We start from the raw sequence: 24,241 nt of genomic DNA, 5'->3' as shown, positions 1-24,241 counted from the left end.
TTTAGCCAACATTCTTTTCAGGACTAATTGAGAAATAAAAATATGTAAATCAATTTAAATAAACAGTTTGTTTCGTACTATGGTTTCAGTTTGCCTTTGAAATAGCATGAAAGCTCTAGAAGTTTACATATTGTAAGTTTATTTGTTTCTTTGAACGTTCCCGCGAAATTTTGATTTGGCGCGAATATTCTTAGCGAAACATTTCAAATGCAATTGATTTCTTTCAGATCCTGACAATTTCATGATTGTATAAACGTGGTTGCACAAAAAATACAGATCAAACATTTTACAATAAAAGTGTTGGGAAAGTTCCGGCAAATATGTATTTGATTTATTTTATCTTGGTCGTTTGTATTGTATAGCTTTGGATTATTTGCTTGAGTAATTACCAGGCTTCCTCGCTCGCAGAGTCCGGAGAAAAGACGAAGCGCGTTACAAAACTTTTAGTTAAAACTAATTTTATTGTAGAAATAAACGCGCGATGTTCCATATTTCCGCTGCGTAATAAGCTGACAATATGTGCATGGTATTTAAACACCAATAGTCACTGCAGGATAAGAATTTATGGAAATATAAAAAGTTTTACAATGTTTTGTTGGATCTGTAAGCGATCCACCCAAACAGACTCGCAAAATAGGTTTGTCGCGAAGTGGTTCGCGCGCCATTTTCTTCGGCGTGGTATATCCGCATCTACCTTTGACTTACTTGTGTGACCATTTATCTAATGTTAAGACACAGAAAGAGCAAATACTAAAAATTAGGTGCACTTTTTCTTGTTTTTGAAGCTGATTTTTCGAAAATCAGGACCACTTTGGTCAGTTTTGTTGAAAAGTTGTATTTGGTAATTTTTGTTATTTTATTCAGTATTTATGATACATTGGAGTTGCAAAAAACAAATTGTATAGATGTTAAGTATAAAAGTGTATTTTGTAGTTAAGATTTAATAGTATTTAAATTTCGAAATCATTATTCTTACCCATGTTTCGACTATTTGTGGACAGAATCCGCAGTAAAGCTGATTTGTAATGACAACATTTTTGTAATGTAAAAGAAGCAGGGATGCCTTTAAACGGCAAACACATATTGGATCCATTCATTGTCTCATCTGCGCCGGATGAAGAAGACGCCAAGCCATTCGTGATTCCATACACAAAAGAAGTTTTCTATTCGGAAAAGTATGTTTCATCCAATTATAGTCCCTTATATTGTTTCATGTTTTGTGAAGAATGAAAAATTAGGTCCCCCAGTATTGCACAGTTTGCTGTGTCAGTCTTCAAAAACTGTGGCTAATACATGGTTCTATCTTATATTTTATCATTTTTAATGTCTTTAAAATATACAGCAAACTTATATCTGTAGCTACTAAAGTGTTTTTCCCTAAAGTTCTCCAAATTTATTTGAATTTTTTTGTATCAAGGGAATACAAAGAGAGGTTGGAGCTCTATGAGAGACAAATATGGACTTGTCAATGCACTGGAAAGCACAAGCTCACTTACAATGAAGCTTTGCAATCTGAAAAGTCATGTAGAGATCGGTAATTAAAATTTAATTTTTGTGATAATTTTTTGGTTATGTTGAATGGAGGTAATTTAGGTACAAGCATATATGTGAAAACTATGTCGTTTTATACAACTTGTATATTTTTTGTTTGAACAGACTTGCACAAGCTTATGGCGAAGTTTGGGAAAAACCAGTTTTAAAGCTTGTCCAACATTCATTTGCTCCACTAGATGTCATTGTTCAGCAAGCACATGACATGTTTCTCACTAAGTTGATGCCTGGAGAGAAAGTCATGTTCACAGTAAGTTACTTTTGAAGAATTTCGTTACTTCCCAACTGGAAAGTAGTGTTAAAAGGTTTGGGTTAATTGGTATTTGGGTTCCTGGGTGGGTATAATCAATAGAACAGTTTGGGGAATGGTTATGCCTAAAACTAATAGCCTTTCACATATTTGTAAACTATGCATATTTTGTTTTCCTGGAAAAAGAATGTATACCTCACAGACTGTAAGTAAACAATGGAGGTCGATTAAAGACTAACTTATATTTCAGCCGAAACCAAACAAGACGTATTCAGCAACGATCGTTGAGGTCGGTAAAGAGATTCCAACGACAAATGGAGATTCTGAACTTGACTCTTCTCTTGATGAAAAAACTTCCACCAATACATCGCCCTCTAGTGACAAAGAAAACAAAGGCCGCCAAGCTTTAATCACCGACATGTTTAAATCAGGTGATCACAATGCTTTTATACTTCTACAAAAATCCAGAAAATATTAGAACTTGCGGTAAATTTGAAATATAAATAAATCCAGAAGAACATGGTTATTTTGAATATACATAGTTAATCTGAAAATGCGCCTAAAGATGTCCTAGCCATGTTTTGCCTCTAACTACAGAAAATCATGCTTAAAAGAAACTTCTTTGCACAAAAAAAAACCTTCACCTATTCCGGAATAATCTCGGGTACAAACAGAATCTACATTAAATGAGTTCTAGTGTTTGGGTTTTGCAAAAAGAATTCATGTAACTTGTTATGTGTTGTAGGCAATAGAAGATCACCCCGGGCTGCTTCTTCATCTAAAACTCTTCCAATCAAAGGAAAGAGGCCCTCACTTCTCCCGCTTCACTATGTAATTTTACTGGCGGATGAGAACAAGGTGAGGTGACAAAAATGATCTTGCAAATTTCATGGTGGTTTTTAGCTAAAATTTTACAAAAACAGACAACTTTGTTTTTGTGTTTTTTGTCATTTGTGCAATGGGTACTGGTTAATTTTCTATCACATATTTATCAGATCGGATGACTTTCAACTATTTGTCAGTAAATTATTATTATCCTTGCTGAGCTGGCAATGTTGATTATTGCAGGTGGTCAATGGAGTTCCATGTGAATATTTGACAAGAATGGAAAAACCCCCAAACCGAGAATTGATAAGGTTGTTTATTCGTTCCAACGCCATTCGTCCAGCTGGAGTCAAAGAGATTGTTCGGTGGATTGTTGATGAAAATATGGTAAAATTTTATCACATTTCTTGATTTTGCCCTCCCTCATTAATGCCTTACAATTATGGAAGACAATGTTTTTGAAATAAACTTTTCCACACTAATTTCCATTGATTCCTTTCAGGCATTCAGGTATTCTTTGAAGTCGCTCATATCAACTGAAGAAGAAACGGACATGATACAAAAGTGTTCGCACCCGGCAATAGCATTCCTCCGTGAGTTGTGGGACATGGACAGGAGAGAAGAACACATGAAGCAGACTTTAGATGAAGTTGCCGACTTGTCAAGGTCACCTATGAATAATGGTGAAAATGCTTTCGCCCCGATATTTAAAAAAACTTACAAGAGAAAAAACCAAAGTTTGACACTTGGTGGCGCAAAAAGGTTTAAACATGAGAAGAAAATTCGACAGAAAATCAACAAATCAAAATATGGCTTGGATTCGTACCTTATGAAATCTCCGACATCCGTGCATGGTGATGATTATGAGCTAGCAAATGGGATTACTTTGAATGGAATAGATGCAGAGAATGAACTGGTAAATAGTGGTTTGTCACCAATGCATGCGTTAAGTTCCCCGTTTGACCGACATTCCGGGTCATCACGCAAAAATTCATCGCCAAGGAAGAAGAAACAGGCCACGCTTTTGGAACTTACCAAAAAAGGGGGAGTCAAACTTCTTGCTTCCAGAACTCCAGCAAAACAGAGGGGAACCCCCTCAAAAAACACTCCACGAAGACCTCCTCAACCCATTATCGTGAGACAGATGCTTTCACTAAAAAAAGAAAAAGTTTTTCGAAGTCACAAGTACAAACTTATGACCTCCACGTAAGTACTTGCCTGTCTTCTACTTAACTAATAACGAACCACAGTGGTCATGGGTTTGGAAAAGCAGAAAAATTCATAAAAGTGTGAAAAACCTTTCTTTGTAATTCCACCTCATATTTATGTAGAGCGTGCAAGATTTTAACGAAGAAGCAACTCCAAAACCTTCCAGTGGAAGTTAAAGACGACATACTAAGGAAATGGGAACATCTGGAGTTCAAGAAGAAATGTAATTCTATGACTCCTGAAGAGAGGAGGAAGTGGATGCGGGAATACAGAGCCAGGAATGGGAGTCAGGAGCAACAGGATACTGGAAGATATGAGGACCAACATCTTGTCAGGGTTGGAAGGCAAAAGTATGCAGGAAATATTTAAAATAGATTTTACCAAAAGTTTGGTTAAAAAAATGCAGATTTTTTTAAGTTTTCAAGAAGTTGTGTTTGCAACAGAAATCTTTTTGGATTAGTAATTTTTACACTTATGCATTCTCAACCATGATTTATTTGTACTTTATAACTTGCAGTGTGAACAGAATAGTTTGGCCTCAATGTAACATTTAATACCCCAATTGTTTGAGAATATAAAGAAAATTTGAGTTAATCACATATCTCACTTTTAATACTCTCAAAGCACTATTTCCTAGTATTTGCCTTTTTATGTCATTAGCTATTGTCATAGTTGTTAAAACTTGTTTGTTGGATATTTTAGAAGTCTTCCCAACTTTGAATCTGTGTCCTTACCTGGTGAACTTCCCACAACCTTATTTGGAGATATTGCCATGATTTGTGAATTCCTTCATTGTTACCACAATCTTCTCTCTCCGAAAGATCCGTCGTATCATAAGCAGTTCTCACTTCAAACCGTTGGGGAAGCAGTTGCAAATGGAAAGCAAGGGTATGTTGGAATCTACTTTATTGGTGTGGCAGATGTGCAACTGGTTTGATAAATTTAAAGTTTATTGGTATGTTGTGTGTTGTAGCGGCCACAAACATTTTATGACATTTCCTAGATGTGAAAACTGTAGCCATGGTAACATAATTTCGTTGGTCGTAGATTTTCTGTGACGAGCAAAATTGTGGTTGTTCTGCTCCAGACTTTGTTGGTTGACGACATTGCAAAGGAGTATATGGAACTTGATTATAAACTGAACCAGGTATAACTTTATCCAACAGCCATGCAATCACATAACTGTACAAAACGAAACTGTGGCAATGTTAATTTGTGCTAGGTATTCAAAATAACTATTTGTGCTTAACAGTTAGCATTACACAAAAACTTGATTCATTCGTATGCAGTGACAATCATTAGGTTATGGTTAAATTTAATTATCCACATATTCAAGGTCCATGTTTCACCCGATGTTTGTTGCGAATTAACTCGAATCTGCCTTCGACAAGTTGATGACGAAGACGTGGAGGATGCAGATTCAGATATTACCCAGAATGTAGACAACGCTCTTAACTCCACTGTAAGTTGCTCAACTTTTCCTAATTATAGTTGATTGAATTGTTACAGACATTCATCTGTATTCAATCCCTTTTAATTTCTTTTGCACAATAATTTCCAGACAGCCAAACGTTTGTTTGAGTTGGAGTTGTATGATATGGAGCCATCAGAGCAACTCGAGGTGTTGGGGACTCTTGCTTATCGTGTGATGAACACTTACGCTGTACAAATCCACATGGGTGATGCATTACAGAAAGCAGCGGATGCATTTCAAAAAGCCAAACAACACAAAAAGGATAAAAAGGCACAAGACAAAGACAAGGAACCAACCAAAGTACTTTTTAATAGAGTTTTAGGCTTCTGACAATCACAAAACAAACATATGTGGTTTTCAGGGCATGCCGACATCACCACCAAGTTCAGATAAAGAAGAAACTGTGAAGAAATCCCCTGTTAAAAAAGAGAATGGTGAAACAATTGATCTTATCAGCAGGTTTGTTGTGTTGGTTAATTGAGATATTTGATGTAGGTTTCATTTAATATGCATTAAGTTAATAAGTTTAAATTGCAGTGCATGTTTGTAAAAACTGAACAGTTTTGCGATCTTGTGGCAAATTCATGGCAATTTCAAAGTGCGATATCTCACAAGTACTTGTTCATTTATTGTAAAATTTGGAGCTTTTAGTTATTTTATCATTATAAAGCTGCTGTGTAAATTTCATTGAATTTGAAAAGGGTCAGGTCAAAACTGTGATTCAAATTTGGTGATTTGATATGAAATCACTCTGTTATGTTTTAGGGTAAAAAGTCGTCGAAAACTCACTGAACAAAGTAGAAAAGAGGAAATGGAAAAGAGGAGGCAGCTGGAGGAGGAACGAATTCGCATCCAGGAGGAGCAGAGGATCGTTTATGAGCAGGAAAAAGCCACCAGGATGTTAACAGAATCGAGGGCAACTGCCCAAGTTGTCAGGAGAAAAGTTTGTCTCGGCACCGACCGAAACCATAACAGGTCGGGTTTGTTTACATTCAGGCAGATGATTATGAATCATTTTTGTCATAATGGTGTGCTCTAAATAGTAAACAGTACATTGTGAGTTTTTAAAGGAGAAAATTGACTGTAAACATTAAGAGATAACAATAAGCAATGATAAATTTATGTTGTTGTGAAAATTCCAAACGCACAGTATTAGTGCTTAGTCTCGGACAAAATGCATTTGTGCCATATGAAACAATTCTGACTCAAACTATACTCCTGTTATATTTGAATGCTTCAAAACGACACTATCAACATTTACAACATAAATATTGGAACAGTGTAGTTCTTGGAAAGATATTATGAATGATGATATTTATGTTCCAGGTATTGGATATTTAGTGATGGAGTTCCAGGCCTGTACATTGAAACAGGTTGGATTGGCGATGTTATTGATTACACAACAATGCCCAATGTAGAAGAAGAACCAATTGTGCCACTGAAATCACCACAAAAGAAACTACCTACACCAGTTGAAGTTCAGGGTACATCTTGTGTTCTGTTGTGTCAAGTGTTTATACACAGAGAAGTGTTTAACAATAATGTTGGTATAGAAGTTGAAGCATTGTATAATGGGGGTGTCAAATTAAATTTCTTTGCACATACTAACCTTTTCTGTACAGTTTCACATTTGTGACACAAAAAAAGTGTAATGAAAATTATTTTTTTAAGGAAAGATGTAAATATTTTGATCAATGTCATCTTTACATCACCAACATCATTTATGTTCTCAGAATCTCCTGTGAAACAAACTTCAAACAACTCCCCAACAACTGACGAGGACGATGTCCCTCTTTCATTACTCAGCACTCCATCCAAAAAGAAACGTAAGAATTTCGGAATTAAATCAATGATTTTGGCATAGAAGTTCATAGATTGCGTTAATTTCAAAACTCCAAACAATTACCTGATTGTTTATTTGATGCCAACTATATATTTTTTTAAATGCCTATGTAAACACAGCGTTAAAATTTAGTGTTGTTCTGACATATTCTGTATAATGAATTTGTAAATTTGTTTAGCTCGATTTCGTAAATCGAAACAAGAAGTGACATGGCCACGACCGGGTCAGAATATGTGGCTATGCATAAATACTGTCGAGGAATTGGATAATTTGATTTCCACCCTCATGTCCAGAGGTTTGAGGGAATTTAAACTTCGACGAAGTCTCAACAACAATTATGATGCAATTGTCAGGTAGGGAATAAGTTGGATGTCTGATACTGATTTTGCTTGATGCAAGTGAATTGATGCAAAATCAACACTTGGTGGCTACATGTGTGGGGGGGGGCAAAAACCAGAAATTTAAATTTGCATTTTGAGTGCCGCTGTGTTGCATTAACCCCAGACAGGCAAATTAAGACCTAACAGGCCAGATTTGTCCTGTGGGTTGCAGTCCATGTCTGATGAAGAATACTGACCTTGCATGTGGAGTTAAGTTGGTTCGATCACTATTTATTGCACAGATCCATCAACAAGAAACGAAACCTTCAACAAACTGACCCTCCAGCTCGCCGCTGCACACTGCCATCTAACGGCGACGAGTTACATGTCACAGTGTTGCGGAAACACTTTACAACAATGGTCAGTGAGGCCACTAGAGGCGGTCTTTCAACCTTGGAGGAGCCTGAGGTCATTCAACAAAGAATTTCAATCGCCGAAACCGCGTCTGAATTCTCGAATATTTTGCTGGAGTTTTTCTCGTCAGTTCCTCAGAAGTAAGTTCGTATCTCGCTTGAACCACCTGGAAGTTGTTATAAAAGACGAAATACTTCAATAAATTACAGGTATGATTCTATTTTTTCTCAGCTTTTCCTTGTTTAAAGGTTCCTGAAGCAATATATGACTGGAATCTCAGATAAAAAGAAGCAGACCGACATCGAAGGGGGGTCAGATCGTGAGAAGGTCGGTATTTCGAATAATTGCGACCGAATTGGCAGCATTTTTGTTGTTTTCCACTCATAGTTTTACACATTTTTTGTTGTTGTTTCACAGGCGAAAGCTGAGAGACGTGTAACCAGATGGAGACAAGCTGTTGAAGATGCCGCTTTGTTTTCTCGAATAAGTTTGCTTTTCACAATCCTCAACAACTCCATTAAGTGGGACTTGTATCATTATAAACGAACGTAAGTGTCGGACTTTTTACATGAGGTTTATGAATTATGACCACCTGCTGCAGTAAGATAAAAAAGCTTGGGATTAAAATTAGGATTAAACGCATTAACAGAGATCATAATTAACTTCGCTTTTTTGGTACATTTTGTAGAAGGATATTAAGTTTGTAATCCTAATGTGTGGTTAAGAAATTTTGGACGAAATGCAAATAAACGACATCATTTTTAAAAACAATCCACAAAAAAGCTTTGCTTGAGTTTATAATCCAGACAATACTCAGTAACTTGGCACCGATCCCTGAGTTGACCCAAGTCTGCAAACAGATCGTGAAGGAAATTGTGTGAAACCATTATTATGTCATCGATCTAACCGTTGTAACGTCACAATATAAATCAGGAACGCACGACGTGCAGCCTCCAAAAACCGCAGTTATGTTGACATGAACGAGGGAGTTGAAGAGGAAGTGGAGGAAGAAGATGTTGAGGAGGAGGAGCAGGAGGAAGAAGATGGAAACGAGGAAGGATCAGGTATGATGAGCTGACAACTTTATCGCAAGCTTTTTGCTTTGATTCATTTCATTATTTTACTTTCACGGTTATTTGTAAATCTCTGGCATTTCCACAAACTCGATATTTTTCTACCTAGTTTTGTTGAAGTAAGATCTGTTTGTAGACTTTTTAAAATATATATTGTGGAAAACTAATGCATATATTGTTGATATATAACCACTGACCAGTCAACCTGTAGTTTGATACGCATTCAATATAGATTGTTACTAAAACCCCATATGAACATACAGAGGCAGCACAGAGCAGTGAATATTCGGATGAGGATTGCGGACAACGAAGATCTTCTCGTATCCAAGCCAGGTTGGGGAGAAAAAAGAAGAAAGTTGTTCCTGAAGGTGAGTCTGTTTGACCTGTCCTCCGTTGGCAAGCGTTTCGTGGGTTCGTGACATGTGTCTTGTAGCTCTGTGTCATGTGTTTTGTAGGTTTGTTACATGTACTTTTTAAGCTACGTGTCATGTATTTTGTAGGTTTGTGACATGTGTCTTGTAGCTCTGTGTTATGTATTTTGTAGGTTGGTGACATGTGTCTTGTAGCTCTGTGTCATGTATTTTGTAGGTTTGTGACATGTGTCTTGTAGCTCTGTGTTATGTATTTTGTAGGTTGGTGACATGTGTCTTGTAGCTCTGTGTCATGTATTTTGTAGGTTTCTGACATGTGTTCTGTATCTCAGTGTCATATGACTGATTTTTTCCTCATATTCAGTCTCAAAACCACGAACTCGTCAAAAAAAGAGAAGTTATCGCTTCGATGATTTCGAATCAGAAGAGGAGAGTGATCCTGAGATGGAGACGGATGACAGTGAGGAACAGGAAGGAGAGGAAGAATCCGGAGAAGGCGATGAAGATCAATCTGAAGAAGAGGATGAAGATGAAGAGCCAAATTCCTCGATTTGCCGGAGTATCATCGAGAAGATTATGAAATATCAATATTGCGATTTTTTCAGGTAAGTTTCATCCGGTGTATTAAAACATGTTGAAATATTTAGTTGTAACGTTGGATCACTGATTCACAGAAATATGGTTATTGGAAGTAAATGAAACTGATATTTCTTACCAAAAGATCAGCTGACATCAAACCAAGCCTTGTTGCTTTAAATTTATCAGTAAAACAGCTTGAAATTTTGTTGCAGAGATCCGGTCGACGAGGCAGAAGTGCCCGACTATTATGACATCATAAACAACCCGATTTGTCTCAATGACGTGTTGCAGAGGATCGACGAGGCCAATGATAATGACGTCACAGAACAAATGATGGAGGACTTCCGGTTGTTGCTAGACAACGCCATAAAATACAATGGAGTGGATTCAATCGTTGTGAAGGAGAGCGAAAGGATGAAGCAGGGCTTCGTAAAAGTTTGTCGTGAAAAAATCGCGTCTCCAGTCCAACACCGGAGAATCAGAAGGCTGTTCGGCCAGTAGATGGCGCCATGGAGTCTGCCGTTTTTCGAAGAGTCTGAGGAATTCTCCGAGACCAAATGCGTTGTAATTATATCTGCGTTAGTTGGGGAGATGTAGATAAACCAGTTATTATTATTTTCCAGCGAATTGTCCATAATTGTGTATCATTTCTATGAAATGATGACGTCATTGCTTAATATCGAAATAGTTGATATTGGATACCTTCACTGGTACTGGTCGACCGGTATTTTCCGGTTTCATTGGGTAGGACCACGTGATGAAACCTGCAACTATCCATGCGGAACACTGGCTGTTTCGTCCCCTAAGTCTAGTTAATAAATCCTGCATCATCTTTAACTGATAAGTTATATTAGGCAATTTTCAACCCTTTATAAATATTGTATTCAGCGCACTTCATCATTGATGAAATATTTAAAAATGTGTCGCCATCTTAACATTGTAATAATCTACGTTAAATGCGACGTCCTCTCCAACAACGAACTACATTCGATATATGTTGTCATCCAAATGTGTAGTAACAATGGTGATTGTCTTGTTGTGACCAACCTTTGTGACCACACAAGTCTCGTGTGAATGCTTGTGTTATATATTTTTGTCACAATGCGCGCTCAATGTGTGACGCTCTCTACCGCTAACGTGCGACATTTTAGGCCAAATAAAACATCCAGTGGATGTCGCTGGAACTTGTGTGTTCAATTTCGGTCACGGGTTAGCAACATCATGCAAGCGCCCGACCCATATACCAAGAAGAACGCATGATCGGGATTCTTGGCCTGGATATCCTGTGTTTAAACCCCGCTGTGGCAAAGAAAAGCTTAAACAAGGCAGCCTGTATAAATAACCGTGGGGTTTCGTGCGCATGGAGGGCTTCATGGTATATCTAATTAAACAGTAACAAGCGGGCATTGTTTGCTGGCGAAATGTGTTAGTTTCTGACATTGAGGTCAGTTGTTCATATCTAATTAACACCACGCAATGTCCTTCAATATCGGGAAAGTTTATGAAATTACTCAAATTTTCTCTTTGAACTGTAGCGTGCTTATTATGGTCCGAGCAAGATGGTAACAGTGACCAGGAGCCCAAGAAGAGAAAAAGTTCGAAATTAATCATAAAATTTAATGTGTCCCTAAACTCGTATGGGCCCAGGTGGCGCACCGACTGTCCCTCTCTCTCGTTGGGCCTGAATTGAACCCAAATTATAATATGTTTATTCAGAACTCATTCAACCTGCAAAGGTTTCTTGTAAGTTTTGGACAAAAAGTAAATCAAAGACAACAGATATATCGAGTTCCGTGTGGTTACCGTCCTAACAGAAATATGGAACAAATTTGTCAAGGGGACTTCATCTCCACCATTGTGGTTGTGGTTTGTTTTATCACAAGGACCTCTGTGATGTCACAGAGACATTCCGAATTAATTAAATATTCCTCTTGTGACGCAATGCATTCATCACACCGGGATCATCAAAGCAGGAATTCGTTTCCCCTTGAGGGAAAGAGAAGCTCAAATTTCAACCGATGGAATATTTTGTGAATCCGTGAGCAGAAATGTTTTACTCAACACATATTTGAGACACGTTTGACCCTGAATGTTGTATTTCATACAATTGCCGCAAGTTGTAACATTGTATAGCTTTCATTTGTACTTTGCTCACATTTTAACCAAATGACGTCACAGTCGTGCTTGGTAAAAACTTTCTACTTCAGAGTATTTGGTGGTACGTGACGTAGTCAAAAACTTCAAGAATTCCACCCTAAAATAGAGTTCGGCGTTGAAGTCGCGACGCAAAGTGGACGTAGCGTGGGTGAAACTGCCGCGAAACATTCTACTTTCAAAACAGCGCAATCCGGACCACCCACGTCACAACTTTTGTCCCGGTTTCCTCGTTTGATGTTGTTGGTGTGCTGTTGAACGCTCGATTGGCAAAAGATGCCGCACGTTCACCTTGGACGGGCTTTACAAGGCAAATACTGTTTATGGCATGTAGCTATCTCCTTGCTTTTACCATTCCGAGCCGCTTCCCCCGGGTCTTGTGTGGTTTTGGTTGAAACTTCTCTACTCCAGTTTGTTACAAGTGGCCGAGTGATACAGAGTCGTCAAAACCCAGTTTCCAAGTTTAGATTTTATGGAGCCATACAGCTTATTTCACAGTAGACATTGAGGAAGTTCTAGTGTTTGCAAGGAAATGTCATACAAACTGGAATTTCCCCTTTCTTGAAGTTACGTGAAAAGAAAGCAATTATAATTTCATGCTTTTTCTTAACGAACACTAAACTAGCGTACATAGATTACCCACCATAAGGCAAATATTTGTTATTCCTGCAGTAACTGAAGGCAGTGAAAGAATTTCGTGTCGTCACTAATAAAATACAATTTACTACGTGAAGATCAAAGCAGGAATGCTATTTCCCGCAGGGAAACTCAAGTTTCATTAAATCGAATAATTTCTGTGAATTCCTAGCAAAGGGTCTGTGCTGTGTTCGTTGCCATAATCTGATAAAACGCAAAACTGTCACAACGTAACCAACGAAACCACTTTAAACAATGCCGCAAAATATTTTCGGAATCCCAGAGGGCCATCCACCCCCCCCCCCCGCATACCACCTCACGTCATAAAGTCACGGTTGAGTGGGCAGCGGACGAGGGCGACTGTTCAGACCTCAGTAAATGAGAAATTTATGGCGACTTAAAGAATTTGTCCCTTGATCTTTCACCACTCACAATCCGATCTTTCTGCAAAGGTTGTCAGGGGGGGGTAGTTGAACCAACTTAAAGCGCAGATTCTAGGTTAAAAACGAGTCCAGTGTGAATTTTTTGAAGGTTTAATTTGCTTTTCCGTCCAAGAATTTGTCAAAGTTTATTTAAAGTTTCTCAAAAATTGTTTTCGAAATGTTCGCGTTCACCTGTTTACACGAAGATTTTGTCAATATCTTGGTTGCATTATTCTGCCACGGTTTTTTGTATTTGGTTTGTAGCGGGTAGCGATTCACATTCACAAAATCTTAACTTGGAGAAACTTTTGTATCAACAAAGATCAGGTTGCCGCGAACAGTTATACGTTTATTTACCAACCATCCGAGAAATAATCCACGAAGTTTCGCAATTCAGACTTCCAGGTTTCTGACGTCATAATACTTAGTTCAACTTCTCTTAAAACCCAAATTGACGAACGAAAGAATGCTGGAGAGTCAGCATTAGTTGGGTCGTAATGTTGAAGAGAGGGATTAGAAATAAAAACACTTCTATGTTCGGGAAGGAAAGTCGGTTACGTTGTCCTTCGCTGATCCGATATAATCCCGGGTGATGCGACAGATTTGTGACAAAACTTTTTCGCTGGACGCCGAGTTGTTTGTGGAGAAACTTTTTGTCTTTCTTTTCAAACCCATCGTCAGTGCAGCCGCTATTGTGGTGATAGCTGTAAATGTGACTCCTGCCTGGAGGTCAGCGGGTTCGAAAAACAAAAATATTTGGGCGCGCACTTGTGACAGTTTAACTTTTAAAACAAATTCTTCGCTCTGGACGTTTTTAATATCAGCCCGTTTTCCATCAAGATCATAATGTTATGACGTCAAGGAAATACGAAATTTAACAGAAAACAAATCCGAAAAAAACAAAGAAAGTTCCCGGTCGCCAAACTAAAACATAATAATGCATTTTACAAAATCACAACTGTTTGGAATTTACGCAGAAATTCCTCGCGCAAATCGGAAAAATCGGCATCTCGAACCATCTTAGTCTTCGCAAATCATCAAGTTCGAGAAGGGCGAGCTTTGTGACGTAGACGAGGATCCCTCGCCCAAAATCAAAGGCTCGCGGCGAAACCCCCCCACGGCCAGCGAGGCCCAAGCTGAAGCCTTTGATTTTGCGCAAGACTAATTCGGGTGCGCGTTTCGCTTGACGCCGACGCCGAGTTGCCCGCTTCAATCGTAATAGCTTTTTGATTTCCTCCTCTGCCGAGCTTTCGTCTCAACGGCGGGAAAAAGGCGCCGACCGCGCGACGCTCATTCACTACAACAATGTTTTCGAACGCGCCGCATTCTTGCACCGAAGCGAGTGAGCGCGACAGAAGAGATCAAAGCGCGGTTATTTGGCATTACCCTGCTCAGTTTTCTCATTGAAAGGAGCAAGTTGGAGACAGGGAAGAGAGAAATGGGATGGAAGTTGGCGAGAGGTGGGTGCTGCTGGGCTGAGGAGTGAGGCCTTTCATCGAGAGCAGTGTTTTATTATCCGCCCGATCGTTTTACATTCTTGTTATGAATGGCGAAATTGCGGCTCTTCTTGCCGCCCCTGTCTTGTAGAAAGGACTCGTTTATTTTAACTGCGCAGCCGTAAATACAAGAGTGTGTTCGCTGTTTTCAGGTGTAGATATTCAAAATGAATTGAAATTTGATTCTGAACAGTCTAAGTGTGTTGTTGAGCCGCTTCAGTCGGGCGTAGAAACCATGGGTCAGATAAATACGTAAGTCTGATTGATTTACGTTGTGTTGCACTGGACGGTTGCTTGCTTGTCTGTGTGTTGGCTTGCTTGTCTCAAGCTGTGACATTCGTCTCAAGGAAATCCTGGCTAGTATTCAGGAAGAAGAAACAACGCAACAGAGTTTTTCCGCTACATTTTCAAACGACAGTAAACAATATGTTGACCGCATTTAACAAATTAATGGAAACATTAAAACTGCTGCTTACTTGTCTCAGGTTGTCGTATTTGTTGTCGCAGACTTTACATTGACTTGCAAACGAATTTCGTGATTATTAATCATTGGGCGCGTGTTTTTACCAACCATGTTGCAGAGCAGATGTACTGAACGTCGCCAGAAATCAGCATTTATGGTTCCCGTTACAACCTGTGTAGCGACATGTTGGGTAGACACGTGTATTTGCGAGCTTTGGCCATGTTTGCTTTGTGTTCAACCACATCAAAGCAACTTTCAAACGGTTTTGTTTTGTCGCGTTTACCAACGCGGTGGTGACGTAAATTAGGAGTTGAAATAAAATCAAGGTTTCCACAGTCTTATTTCGACATCCAATAATTTTAAAGCAGTTGAAACGAATGTGTCGGTTGTTCACGACCGCCGTTAGACAAATATTGCAGTGCCATCTATAAGATAGTAAGTGACCCTTCATACTGCGGTGCCTTTGTACATTGTCTTGTGTATGTTGAGCATTGCAGATGCGCTTTGTACATTGGGCGTCGAACACCGTACTGTATGGCTTCGTGGTTGCTACGTAATTATTCCTAAAGAGGTTACGGTATTTCTAATTACTGTTGTAACCTCCAGACCACCTCCAGGCCTTCCCAGCTGCTTGGCAACCATGCCGTTATGACGTAATAGAGGAGGTCAGGCGAACTGGACGAGTGTTTGTCGAACGTCTTCGTGCGTTTGTCGATTGAACGCAAAAACCAAACGTTAAGTGTTTGTTCGAATATTCGAGCGTCTTGTTCTGTTATTGATTCTTATTTAGCTGGGTTGACTCCATTTTTTAATTATTATTTTTCGGTGTTGAAACAACGTAAAAAGAATGTGGAAAATCAAACATGACGTAGACACGGATTTCGAAATCAAAATACCACGTGGTGAAAACAGTGGGTCTAGTTGAAACGTCACAATGCAAAGTGAAAAACACTTGGTTTCAATGTAACTTTGACAGCTTTCGGTTCGTCTGGATATTTTACGCCTGCAATCAAATAAAACCCGTGCTTTAAGACGACACCATGATGTATCATTCAGTTACTGACGCAACCTTCGTAATCTTTTCTGGGTGTATTCGGTCTAGATTCGTTTCAAAAATTCGTAAAATGCTGTGCAGAAACTATAAGAAAGTTTTGTTCAACTAGATTTAAATGAATCACCAATTTGTTTTGGTCGTTTTCCAAGTTTGTAAAAAACTGAATTGTTTGCAGATTTTTTCGGTCCATAATGAAATGGGTCAAAAACTAACCGACCTGTTTCATCCATTTCAACACCAGCCGATCTGCTATGTTTGTTAAAAGCGTAATTTATCATTCCGATTTATGATTTCTTTATTCGTTGTGCAAACTTACGATGCCGACGGACGAGGTATTTGAAGTGCAAACAAAACTACTCGCAAATTTGACCCGGAAAAAAATTGCGACATTTTTTCACCAAACCCTAATTCCAACTTTATTTTCAGTTCTAATTAAAGTTTGGTTGATGCAGTGTGATAAAATATGTCCCTTTATTGATTTCCGCGGTGGTTTTCTATGTAGTTGGCGCGCAATTCTTTAAATTATCATCGTCGTCTTGTGGTTGTTTGCCTTGATCATGTGTCGAAAACATTCTGCAACAAAATAGAAAACTTCACCACGAGTTTATGTGGGTGGAATGTTTTCCTATGCATGTTAGGTCGACTGCGTTAATCTGATTAGCAATGTGCGTAAAACTTTTAAGTAATTCAAAGAGTCACGTTTTCATCTTTTCCCATCCTCAGGTCAAAGGTCAAGATAAACAAAAACCTGAAATGAAGTTGAAACTCTCCACAAGTCCGACAGAAACAAAATGGTGGAGCAAAGGTTGATCGTTTTCTTCGTGGCATTACTGTCGTTCGGTTCGTGTTCGGGGGTTCAAAGGGAAGAAGCTTACCTTGAGATTGTACTTTACCAACCCGATCCGCTTAGCGGGAGATACACTACATACAAGACGGATTTAATCGGACATTTCGCAACCGCTGGAGCCGCAGGCGCTGCCGAAGGAGAGATTGAACAGGTATAACCCGGATCAATTTATACACTGACGTTTCAAAACGTAACCAGAAAATATAAACAATCAAGAAAAGATTTTGTTTCAAAATGGAAAACACGTAAAACCTTGTGAAACAAAACGACTTAGGATTTATCACAAATTTTGGTGAAGATATCTGATGATGAGTCTTTGTAGAAAAAAAACTCACATAAGAAGAATAAAAGTTTTGCCTCCGTGAACTTTCTCCGGTTTAACGTCCATTAAAATAATTACACACAGCTTTTGTTGGGTGTCACCGTACGCATTATAGGGTTAGCGGTTTCGCATCAAAACCCGACTCTCACTTCCGACTGCTGGCAACAGTTGATGCCCGATAATATTCCTTGGGGCTTAACAGGACAGAGATACGGATACTTAATAACCGGCTGTAGGAAAACATAAAGGAAAAGGAAGTGATAAATTTTCCCTTGGCACCAACGTGTTCTCGTATCATTCGTATATTTTCCCTTTCTGGTCGCATCTTGTACACATTTAAAACCTCTCCACGGAAACAACGTTAAATGTTGACTCAATCGATGTGTTTATCGGTAAGAGACTTTCCTGGAACAATGACAAGGATTGGGTTAAATACGATAATTTGGGTCACAGAATATGAATTCTTGTATAGAACTTAACTTTTTTTGTATATAGCCCAGTTTGTTAGACTTCATAGAAATCAAATCAAAAACAAATAAATTATGGATTTCATTTCCAAAAATCTATCTCTGTCCTACGTTTTTACTGCTTTAAATAATTGGATGCAACAATCGCAGTAAAACACACGTTTGTTTGAAACGAATATAAATTGTGCAAATATGCGGAAGCGAATTTTCAAAAAAATAACACTTCGGTTGCCTCAGAGTAGGTTTTAAGAAGTGCATGGCAACGTGTGGGCGGAAACTGCGCCGAGTTTGAAGACAATTTCACCAAGTGCGGTTTCCCAGTGCTTTGGTTTCTTTGTCACGCTAGCTTTAAACCACCTGGCCAGCGTTCGTCCTTCACAGCAAAAGCTTCGTTGCCAATTTAGAAATTTGCGTTACCCGCAGTTGAATTGCGCTTTTGCTGTGAAAGCCAAAGTATAAACAAAGTTATATAATTATTAAATGTTTAAGATGGCGGAATCTCCTGCCAGATTACAGCCAACATAGACTTAATTTAATCGTCTTTTTGTGATTTCGTCTTGCGAACAAACTGTTTCCGAATTAAATCGTGCATATTTAAAAGCCGCGGAAGTATTGTGGATTTGGCTTTTATCTTAATATAGTGCTTACTTTGTCCATTCAAACACGAAGTTATTGGAAACGATTTCGGAATTTCGGATCACAGAACTTTTGTTCAGGCACGTTTCATAATATCTCCGGTCTCCTGTGGCGCGCACAGCGGCAGATCCACTCAGTTTCCTTTTTATTTGCACATAAACAGGGAATTTATGGCGCAGAGCCCTTTACTACGCCCAAAAGCCTTTTCATCGTCGCTCCAACCTTGTATTTAACTGGGAATTGCAAAATCCTTTAATCTCTTTTTGTCGGCTCGCCTGTGATCAGCTCTGTTATGAGTTCACGTTGAAAATAGCGCTGATGCCTTTCATGCTCGAAGGATGGGCCGACCTGCGGTCCCAGAGCTTTGATCTCTTGTAACTTAACCTCTGGAGCACGCGCTCTTCGTGGAAATGGCGAAACTCGTAAAAATAGAAATCACAACAGATTTAGTTTCACGAGACACGCACCGCTGCACATATTATGCATGATTAGTCAAGTGGCGGGTGTTTGCAACTTCATAAAATGCGATTCCTCGCCATGATGTACATTTTCAATTATTGCCTGCACACTGTTTGAGACCAGCACAGACAATTGCCTAAATCCTGCACAATACGGAAATTTTTGTTGTCCTTTTGTTTTGTCGGTTATAGTTTTTTAATACTTATCAACACAAATAAAAATTATTCCTCTGATGTTTCAGTTTTCACTGGACCTGTGGGGGTTTATAACATTATCACCAAGACAAATTGGTCACAAATAAACACACAGTTAACAGCAATATTTTGTATTTGGCTGAATTGTGTTTTTATGTTCAGATTCATCCCTTGAGTTTATGCAGCATGAATGACGACAAACTTTACAACTATGGTTGGGTGGGCGTTGTACAGTTGGAGCATCCAAGCATTGAACCTATAAGATGTGGCTCTGTTCTTGGAAAGGTTTGTAATAACTGTTGCTTCACACAGACTGAAAGCATATTTGCACATATGCACTTAATCAAGGGGAAACATGATGATGAAAAATGTAAAATACCACATTAAGTTGACAATTGCAAAACAGGTCAAATTTGTACGGATTTTGTTGGCATATAGCAAGCATTTGTGTAACTATCAATTGCAGGCAATGAAATTCATGTAATATCTAATACTACAATTATCACTCATTTGTTATGGAAATAATTTAGAAATATTGCTTGGCAACTTGAAGATCCACATCATCGTCTGTATTTGCTTTTGTCTCTTGGGAGTGATCTGCATGTTTGATGTTAGTTTGATTGACAAGCAAATGGTTATAAGGTTACCTTTTGCAATTAACTGGTTTGCATGAGTCTCAAATGCTCTCGTGTGGTTTGGAAACCAAAGGAAACTTGTTCTTGGAAAAAGTAATAGTAATAGATGGGATTAGATTTCAAGCCTGTGATTTCCAATTCATAATTGCTTTTTTTGTGCCCATTATATTTTATGTTGTGCTGGCAACACAAACTAAAAATAAATATGTTTTATGGCCAAAATGGGATTGTAATTTGATCTTTGTGCCACCAGTTCAATGGTATTAGTATAGTTTAGTATAATGACATTAAAAACAAACAACTAAATCCACAGGCATTCTTAATAAAGTGCCATTTAGTGCAAAAGATTGCAGACAAACATTTATTAAAATATTTCCCATAATTTATTTCATTACCACTAATTTTAAAGCAGTATTTTTTCTTAAACAGGCTGAAAAGGCTTTGGACAAGGGAGCTACAGCAATAATATTTGACATATCCAAACATCCAGATGCTTGGACACAGGTAAGATATAAATCATCATGGGCAAATTTTTCATAGACAGACATTAGGTAGGTGTCACTAAATCAGAAAAAAAGTTGCCTAAGAATCAGATTGTAAGTTGAGCTTTTCATGCTGTATTTCCCTTCCTTTTATGTTTTGATTTGGCGATTCATTTCAGTGTAAACTGGCATGGTGGTTGGTCATGGATGATCGATACACAGATTTCCTTAGCCTGAATAATTTATAACACTCCGCTATTCAAGATGAGAATTTCTTTGATGTTTTCCCAGGTCATCCAATGTTTGACCAGCAATAAATTCCTCTGTAGGTTTTATTTATTGGCACATTCAAGGTGTTTACTCTTGTTATAAATTTTAACCACCTGAAAGTACGCGGGCAGGATAAGTAATCTCGTAAACAGCTCAGCACTGAGTCAACATGTACATGACTTGTTGAAAGTAAAATTTACAACATTTTCTGCTACATATATCGCATAAAGCATTATTAGACTTCTGGCACGGCCAACTTTACTTAAAAACAGTCCTGAATGGCCTTTAATCTGTGTAGAAAAAAAAAGTAATTTTAACATCCATAACTGCATATTATATTGTGCATTTTGAATTTTTTTCAGTTGAATGCTGAACGTCGTGCTTCATTGGACCGACCAATTGTACTCATACAAGGTTCACAGGCAAGAGAGTTGATGAGCATCATTAAGGGGAAAAAAGTGGCAAGGGCTCGAATTGAACGCCGAGAATATGAACAGGCATGTAGTTCTTTTGACTCTGTTTTGTATTCAACTGACTTTCTGGGTAAAATTTTGTGTTTACAAATGTTTATTTGCTCCAGGATGGCTCCAACAACCAAAACATGAACATGGCAATCTTCATGGGATGTTTTGTTGTAATATTTGCCATCTGTATGGTCCTGCTAGCGAAGGTGATTAAAATACAGAATATGAAATGCAAGTAGAATGCAACTCACTGATTGTTGTGTGTTTGTTTACAGGTGAAATGCAGAAGGACACAACCAGAGGTAGAATAACATTTATTTCATTTGTTTTTTCTGATCTTATGCTGAGTTTTTAATAATTTTCATTGTAGAAAACACTACAAATAGTATTACTGAACGATGTGACAGTAAACACTAAATACTGTTATTTTTAGATTTCTTTAAATAATCTTGCCATCAACACCCTTCACCAACTGCAGACAAGAAAGTATCAACATCGACGAAACAATCACAGTCCAACCTCAAAATGTGGGAAGGAAAGTGATCTCTCCAGTCTGACATCTGGTGGATCGTTATGTGCAATTTGCCTCGAAGAGTTTACTGAAGGCCAGGTGAAGTCGGTTCTTCATTTAAAATTCAAGTTCAGATTGTGGTTGCAAATTTAGTATATCAGTTTATGCATAATAATATTATCTAATATCTTATCCAAAGAGTTTGGAAAATGCTTCTGAATTAAATGGTGTACTTCTTGTAGGAGCTTCGAATTGTTCCTTGTTCTCATGAGTTTCACAAACTTTGTGTCGACCCCTGGCTTCGTGAACGACAAACTTGTCCTCTCTGCAACTTTAATATACTCAGTAAGTTGTTGAGAATTTTCGGTTCAGATAAAGTTTGAAAACTAAGTGACGAAGCTGTACCTGTAATAAGCTTATCGTTGGCCTTTGATTTTTTTTATGCAATGAAAAAATGCAAAGCATAAATATTTTGAATTATTATTTAAAGTATTTTCCACTACGCAGGTGGCCCCGTGCAATCGTTCCGCCACTTGTCCGTGCGTCACTCGACCAGTTCCCCGACTTCCGGGGGTTCCATGGAAGCGGAGATGCCGTTACGTCCGTGTCGGCAGAGTTATTGTGGCGGGGCAACATCTGCAACCTTCTCCTTCCAGCAGTTCCCGGGCAGACATGCTAGTTGTCGCCGACCTTTCCAGGAACTCTTCTGCGATGCGCCACCAGGTTCCGTACCTGTGCGAAACGATAAATTTACCGCGGGCGCTTGTGCGCATGCGCACAGACACTATTACGCCGACACATGCCGACAATATTCATCCCCCTCCATGTCGCGACGGGAAACTTGCGAAACTACAATGACACGAGGGATGTGCATCCCGTCAAGTCGTCCGTCGTTCCGCCGCCATCCAAACGTTGATTTCCCGCAAAACTCTCACAACTATCCCATGTTCGTCACATCCGGCAGAGACTTGCCACCGGCCTATGACAGCCTACCAACTAACTCAGGAACTAATGACGTCACAGCAACCTCATTACCTCACGCGCAACGTCACGAGTATTATGTCACAAGTACGCCGTCCCTTGCCAGCGGGTATTTACCAGACGATTTCAGCGATGGCAACGTTTCGGAAAACAGTTCGAGAACTTTCTGTGGTCCAATTTATCCGGGGCCAGAGCGTAATGCCACGGATACGAGCGTGATTTCCAACTTTGGGTCAACTTCACTCTCCGATTTCAGACACGCCAGCGGTTCTAGTGCCGATAATATTTGCCTAATTCCGGTAAGTGAATGTGACAATTAACCTGGAACAGACCGAACAATCTCCCGAAGTCATGAAAACACCTTCCTTCAACATTTTGTCTTACCCTGATGTTATTCGCCGATTTTAAGAACCGCTTGTGTCAAAATGTTGATTATTATATCATGGATTGCTCCAGTTACAAAATGTAAATGGTCGTTCCAAATCTCTTAAAAATTACTAGAATCAGCCTGTTCTGCCAGGTGCTGCAGACGGAACAGTCTTAAAATACTAATTTCGCTAAACTTTCCCCAGATGAAATTGTGTTTGGTGAAGTTGGGTTAAAAACAAAGGCCTTGACTTTTTTTGTGTGAGTGGTTTTAGTAGAACTGCTTTCCCCATGGATTTTTCGTACGGAAAATTTTGTCTTTAATAACACAACAAATGAAGAATAGTCTGTTTATGTAATTTAATTTTCAGGGTATTTATTCAAGCGAGTTGAACGCTTTTTTGTGGTTTGTACAGAACAGACGACCCATGACACCGTTCATCGGGTACAGTTCTTCAGACGGGGCAGAAGGTTTTTTCAGACTAAGCGATTCGTCACTAGAGGGAATACTGGAGTCACTTGACATTCCGTCTTCATTCGACTCGCGAGATGACGTGTAAGTGACGTCACACGTTTGATGTCATGTGGTCACAAAGTGATTGCAGGCTTTGGTTTGGTGTTTTCAGTAAAATAGTTGTAAGTTTATGCGATATTTACTACAGAGTTCGTTCCTCTACAACCTATGGTTGTTTTGTCACAAACAAATAAAATGGTTTCTACTTTGCAGGTGGATCCCCGATGTCGTTACCGCATACGACCCACCCCGAGAAAATTTTAACCAATCCGGTACTTGGTAGCGATCACGTGTTCGCATCGGTTTCGTTTTTCGTACATTTTTGTTACATTACTTATTTATTATTTCACTGGCGCCCTTTTCCGTTGGCTTCGTTATCCCGATAAGCCGCAAGGTGGCGTTGTCCTCTTTTTTACCTTCGTTCTTCACTGCGTTCTTACCCAAGGTGGTTTCCCTTATTAAAACGATTGCAACTCCCTGGGGTTTCATGAAGTTGTATGAGTGAGGTCAGCTCAGTGAGTGGAAAGTTTTGCAAATAGTTATTGACAAATGCAGCTAAACCAAATTATTTTCCTATGTGCGCGTGCCACCTAACGTACGCATAAATGTTTTGTTTTATCTACTAGATGGCGCTAATTGGTTAAGAAACATATCTTCAAGTTTTCTGAATTCTGATAATATATCCTTTATTGGTGATTCGCTAAATCAATTTATGCGGTCTCTTCAAGCAAAAGCTATGTGTAAATATTAACTACGGTATACGAATTCACAGCAAATTACACTGAGGTAAGATGTCTGTGTTTCCGTCGTGCAGTTGCGCACAGTAGCCCCCTTTTTCCTTATTCTTCGCATTCGAGAGAATTCATTTCATTCAGAAGTTGTCTGTATTATTGTTTTCTGGTGTGTAGTAGGTGAGTGTGACACGTTTTATCATCAGCCCGTTTAATTATTTGTAATTG

General features: G+C 38.8%; 2 protein-coding genes across 3 annotated transcripts; both read left to right on the top strand.

Annotated features, from left to right (window-relative positions):
• Positions 1-1,005: 1,005 nt before the first annotated feature.
• LOC145897532 (tyrosine-protein kinase BAZ1B-like) lies at positions 1,006-11,093 on the top strand. The gene is made up of 24 exons (XM_082985862.1): positions 1,006-1,175; positions 1,418-1,534; positions 1,657-1,801; positions 2,052-2,232; positions 2,547-2,659; positions 2,870-3,013; positions 3,129-3,832; positions 3,958-4,185; positions 4,538-4,723; positions 4,883-4,982; positions 5,172-5,297; positions 5,397-5,609; positions 5,671-5,768; positions 6,075-6,284; positions 6,636-6,793; positions 7,043-7,135; positions 7,331-7,505; positions 7,775-8,026; positions 8,135-8,213; positions 8,304-8,434; positions 8,820-8,950; positions 9,223-9,327; positions 9,695-9,935; positions 10,122-11,093. The coding sequence occupies exons 1-24, from the start codon at positions 1,060-1,062 to the stop codon at positions 10,408-10,410; spliced, it is 4,335 nt and encodes a 1,444-aa protein (XP_082841988.1). The 5' UTR covers positions 1,006-1,059; the 3' UTR covers positions 10,411-11,093.
• Positions 11,094-14,445: 3,352 nt separating this feature from the next.
• On the top strand, positions 14,446-23,759 carry LOC145898666 (uncharacterized). 2 transcript variants are annotated; one of them, XM_082987210.1, is made up of 12 exons: positions 14,446-14,581; positions 16,858-17,132; positions 19,222-19,344; positions 20,124-20,198; positions 20,809-20,943; positions 21,027-21,116; positions 21,186-21,212; positions 21,344-21,520; positions 21,664-21,766; positions 21,929-22,701; positions 23,185-23,324; positions 23,496-23,759. In XM_082987210.1, exons 2-12 carry the CDS (start codon positions 16,926-16,928, stop codon positions 23,563-23,565), a joined length of 1,920 nt encoding a protein of 639 aa, XP_082843336.1. In that variant the 5' UTR covers positions 14,446-14,581; positions 16,858-16,925; the 3' UTR covers positions 23,566-23,759. The 2 variants fall into 2 exon arrangements, with proteins under 2 accessions (XP_082843336.1, XP_082843337.1); XM_082987211.1 differs by lacking the exon at positions 14,446-14,581 and adding an exon at positions 14,774-14,869.
• Positions 23,760-24,241: the final 482 nt, after the last annotated feature.

The sequence above is a fragment of the Ascidia mentula genome, chromosome 4 (assembly GCF_947561715.1).
Source record: "Ascidia mentula chromosome 4, kaAscMent1.1, whole genome shotgun sequence".
Taxonomy (NCBI): Eukaryota; Metazoa; Chordata; class Ascidiacea; order Phlebobranchia; family Ascidiidae; genus Ascidia; species Ascidia mentula.
Note: the sequence above shows the minus strand (reverse complement) of the source record. Positions and strands in the feature narration are given on the sequence as shown.

Coding starts and splice junctions, on each gene's coding strand:
- LOC145898666 (XM_082987210.1), top strand. CDS start 16,926: ATGGTGGAGCAAAGGTTGATCGTTTTCTTCGTGGCATTACTGTCGTTC. Junction 21,521..21,663: donor AAGAGTTTACTGAAGGCCAG/GTGAAGTCGGTT, acceptor TACTTCTTGTAG/GAGCTTCGAATTGTTCCTTG. Junction 22,702..23,184: donor ATAATATTTGCCTAATTCCG/GTAAGTGAATGT, acceptor TGGTTTGTACAG/AACAGACGACCCATGACACC.
- LOC145897532 (XM_082985862.1), top strand. CDS start 1,060: ATGCCTTTAAACGGCAAACACATATTGGATCCATTCATTGTCTCATCT. Junction 3,014..3,128: donor GGATTGTTGATGAAAATATG/GTAAAATTTTAT, acceptor GATTCCTTTCAG/GCATTCAGGTATTCTTTGAA. Junction 5,769..6,074: donor ACAATTGATCTTATCAGCAG/GTTTGTTGTGTT, acceptor GTTATGTTTTAG/GGTAAAAAGTCGTCGAAAAC.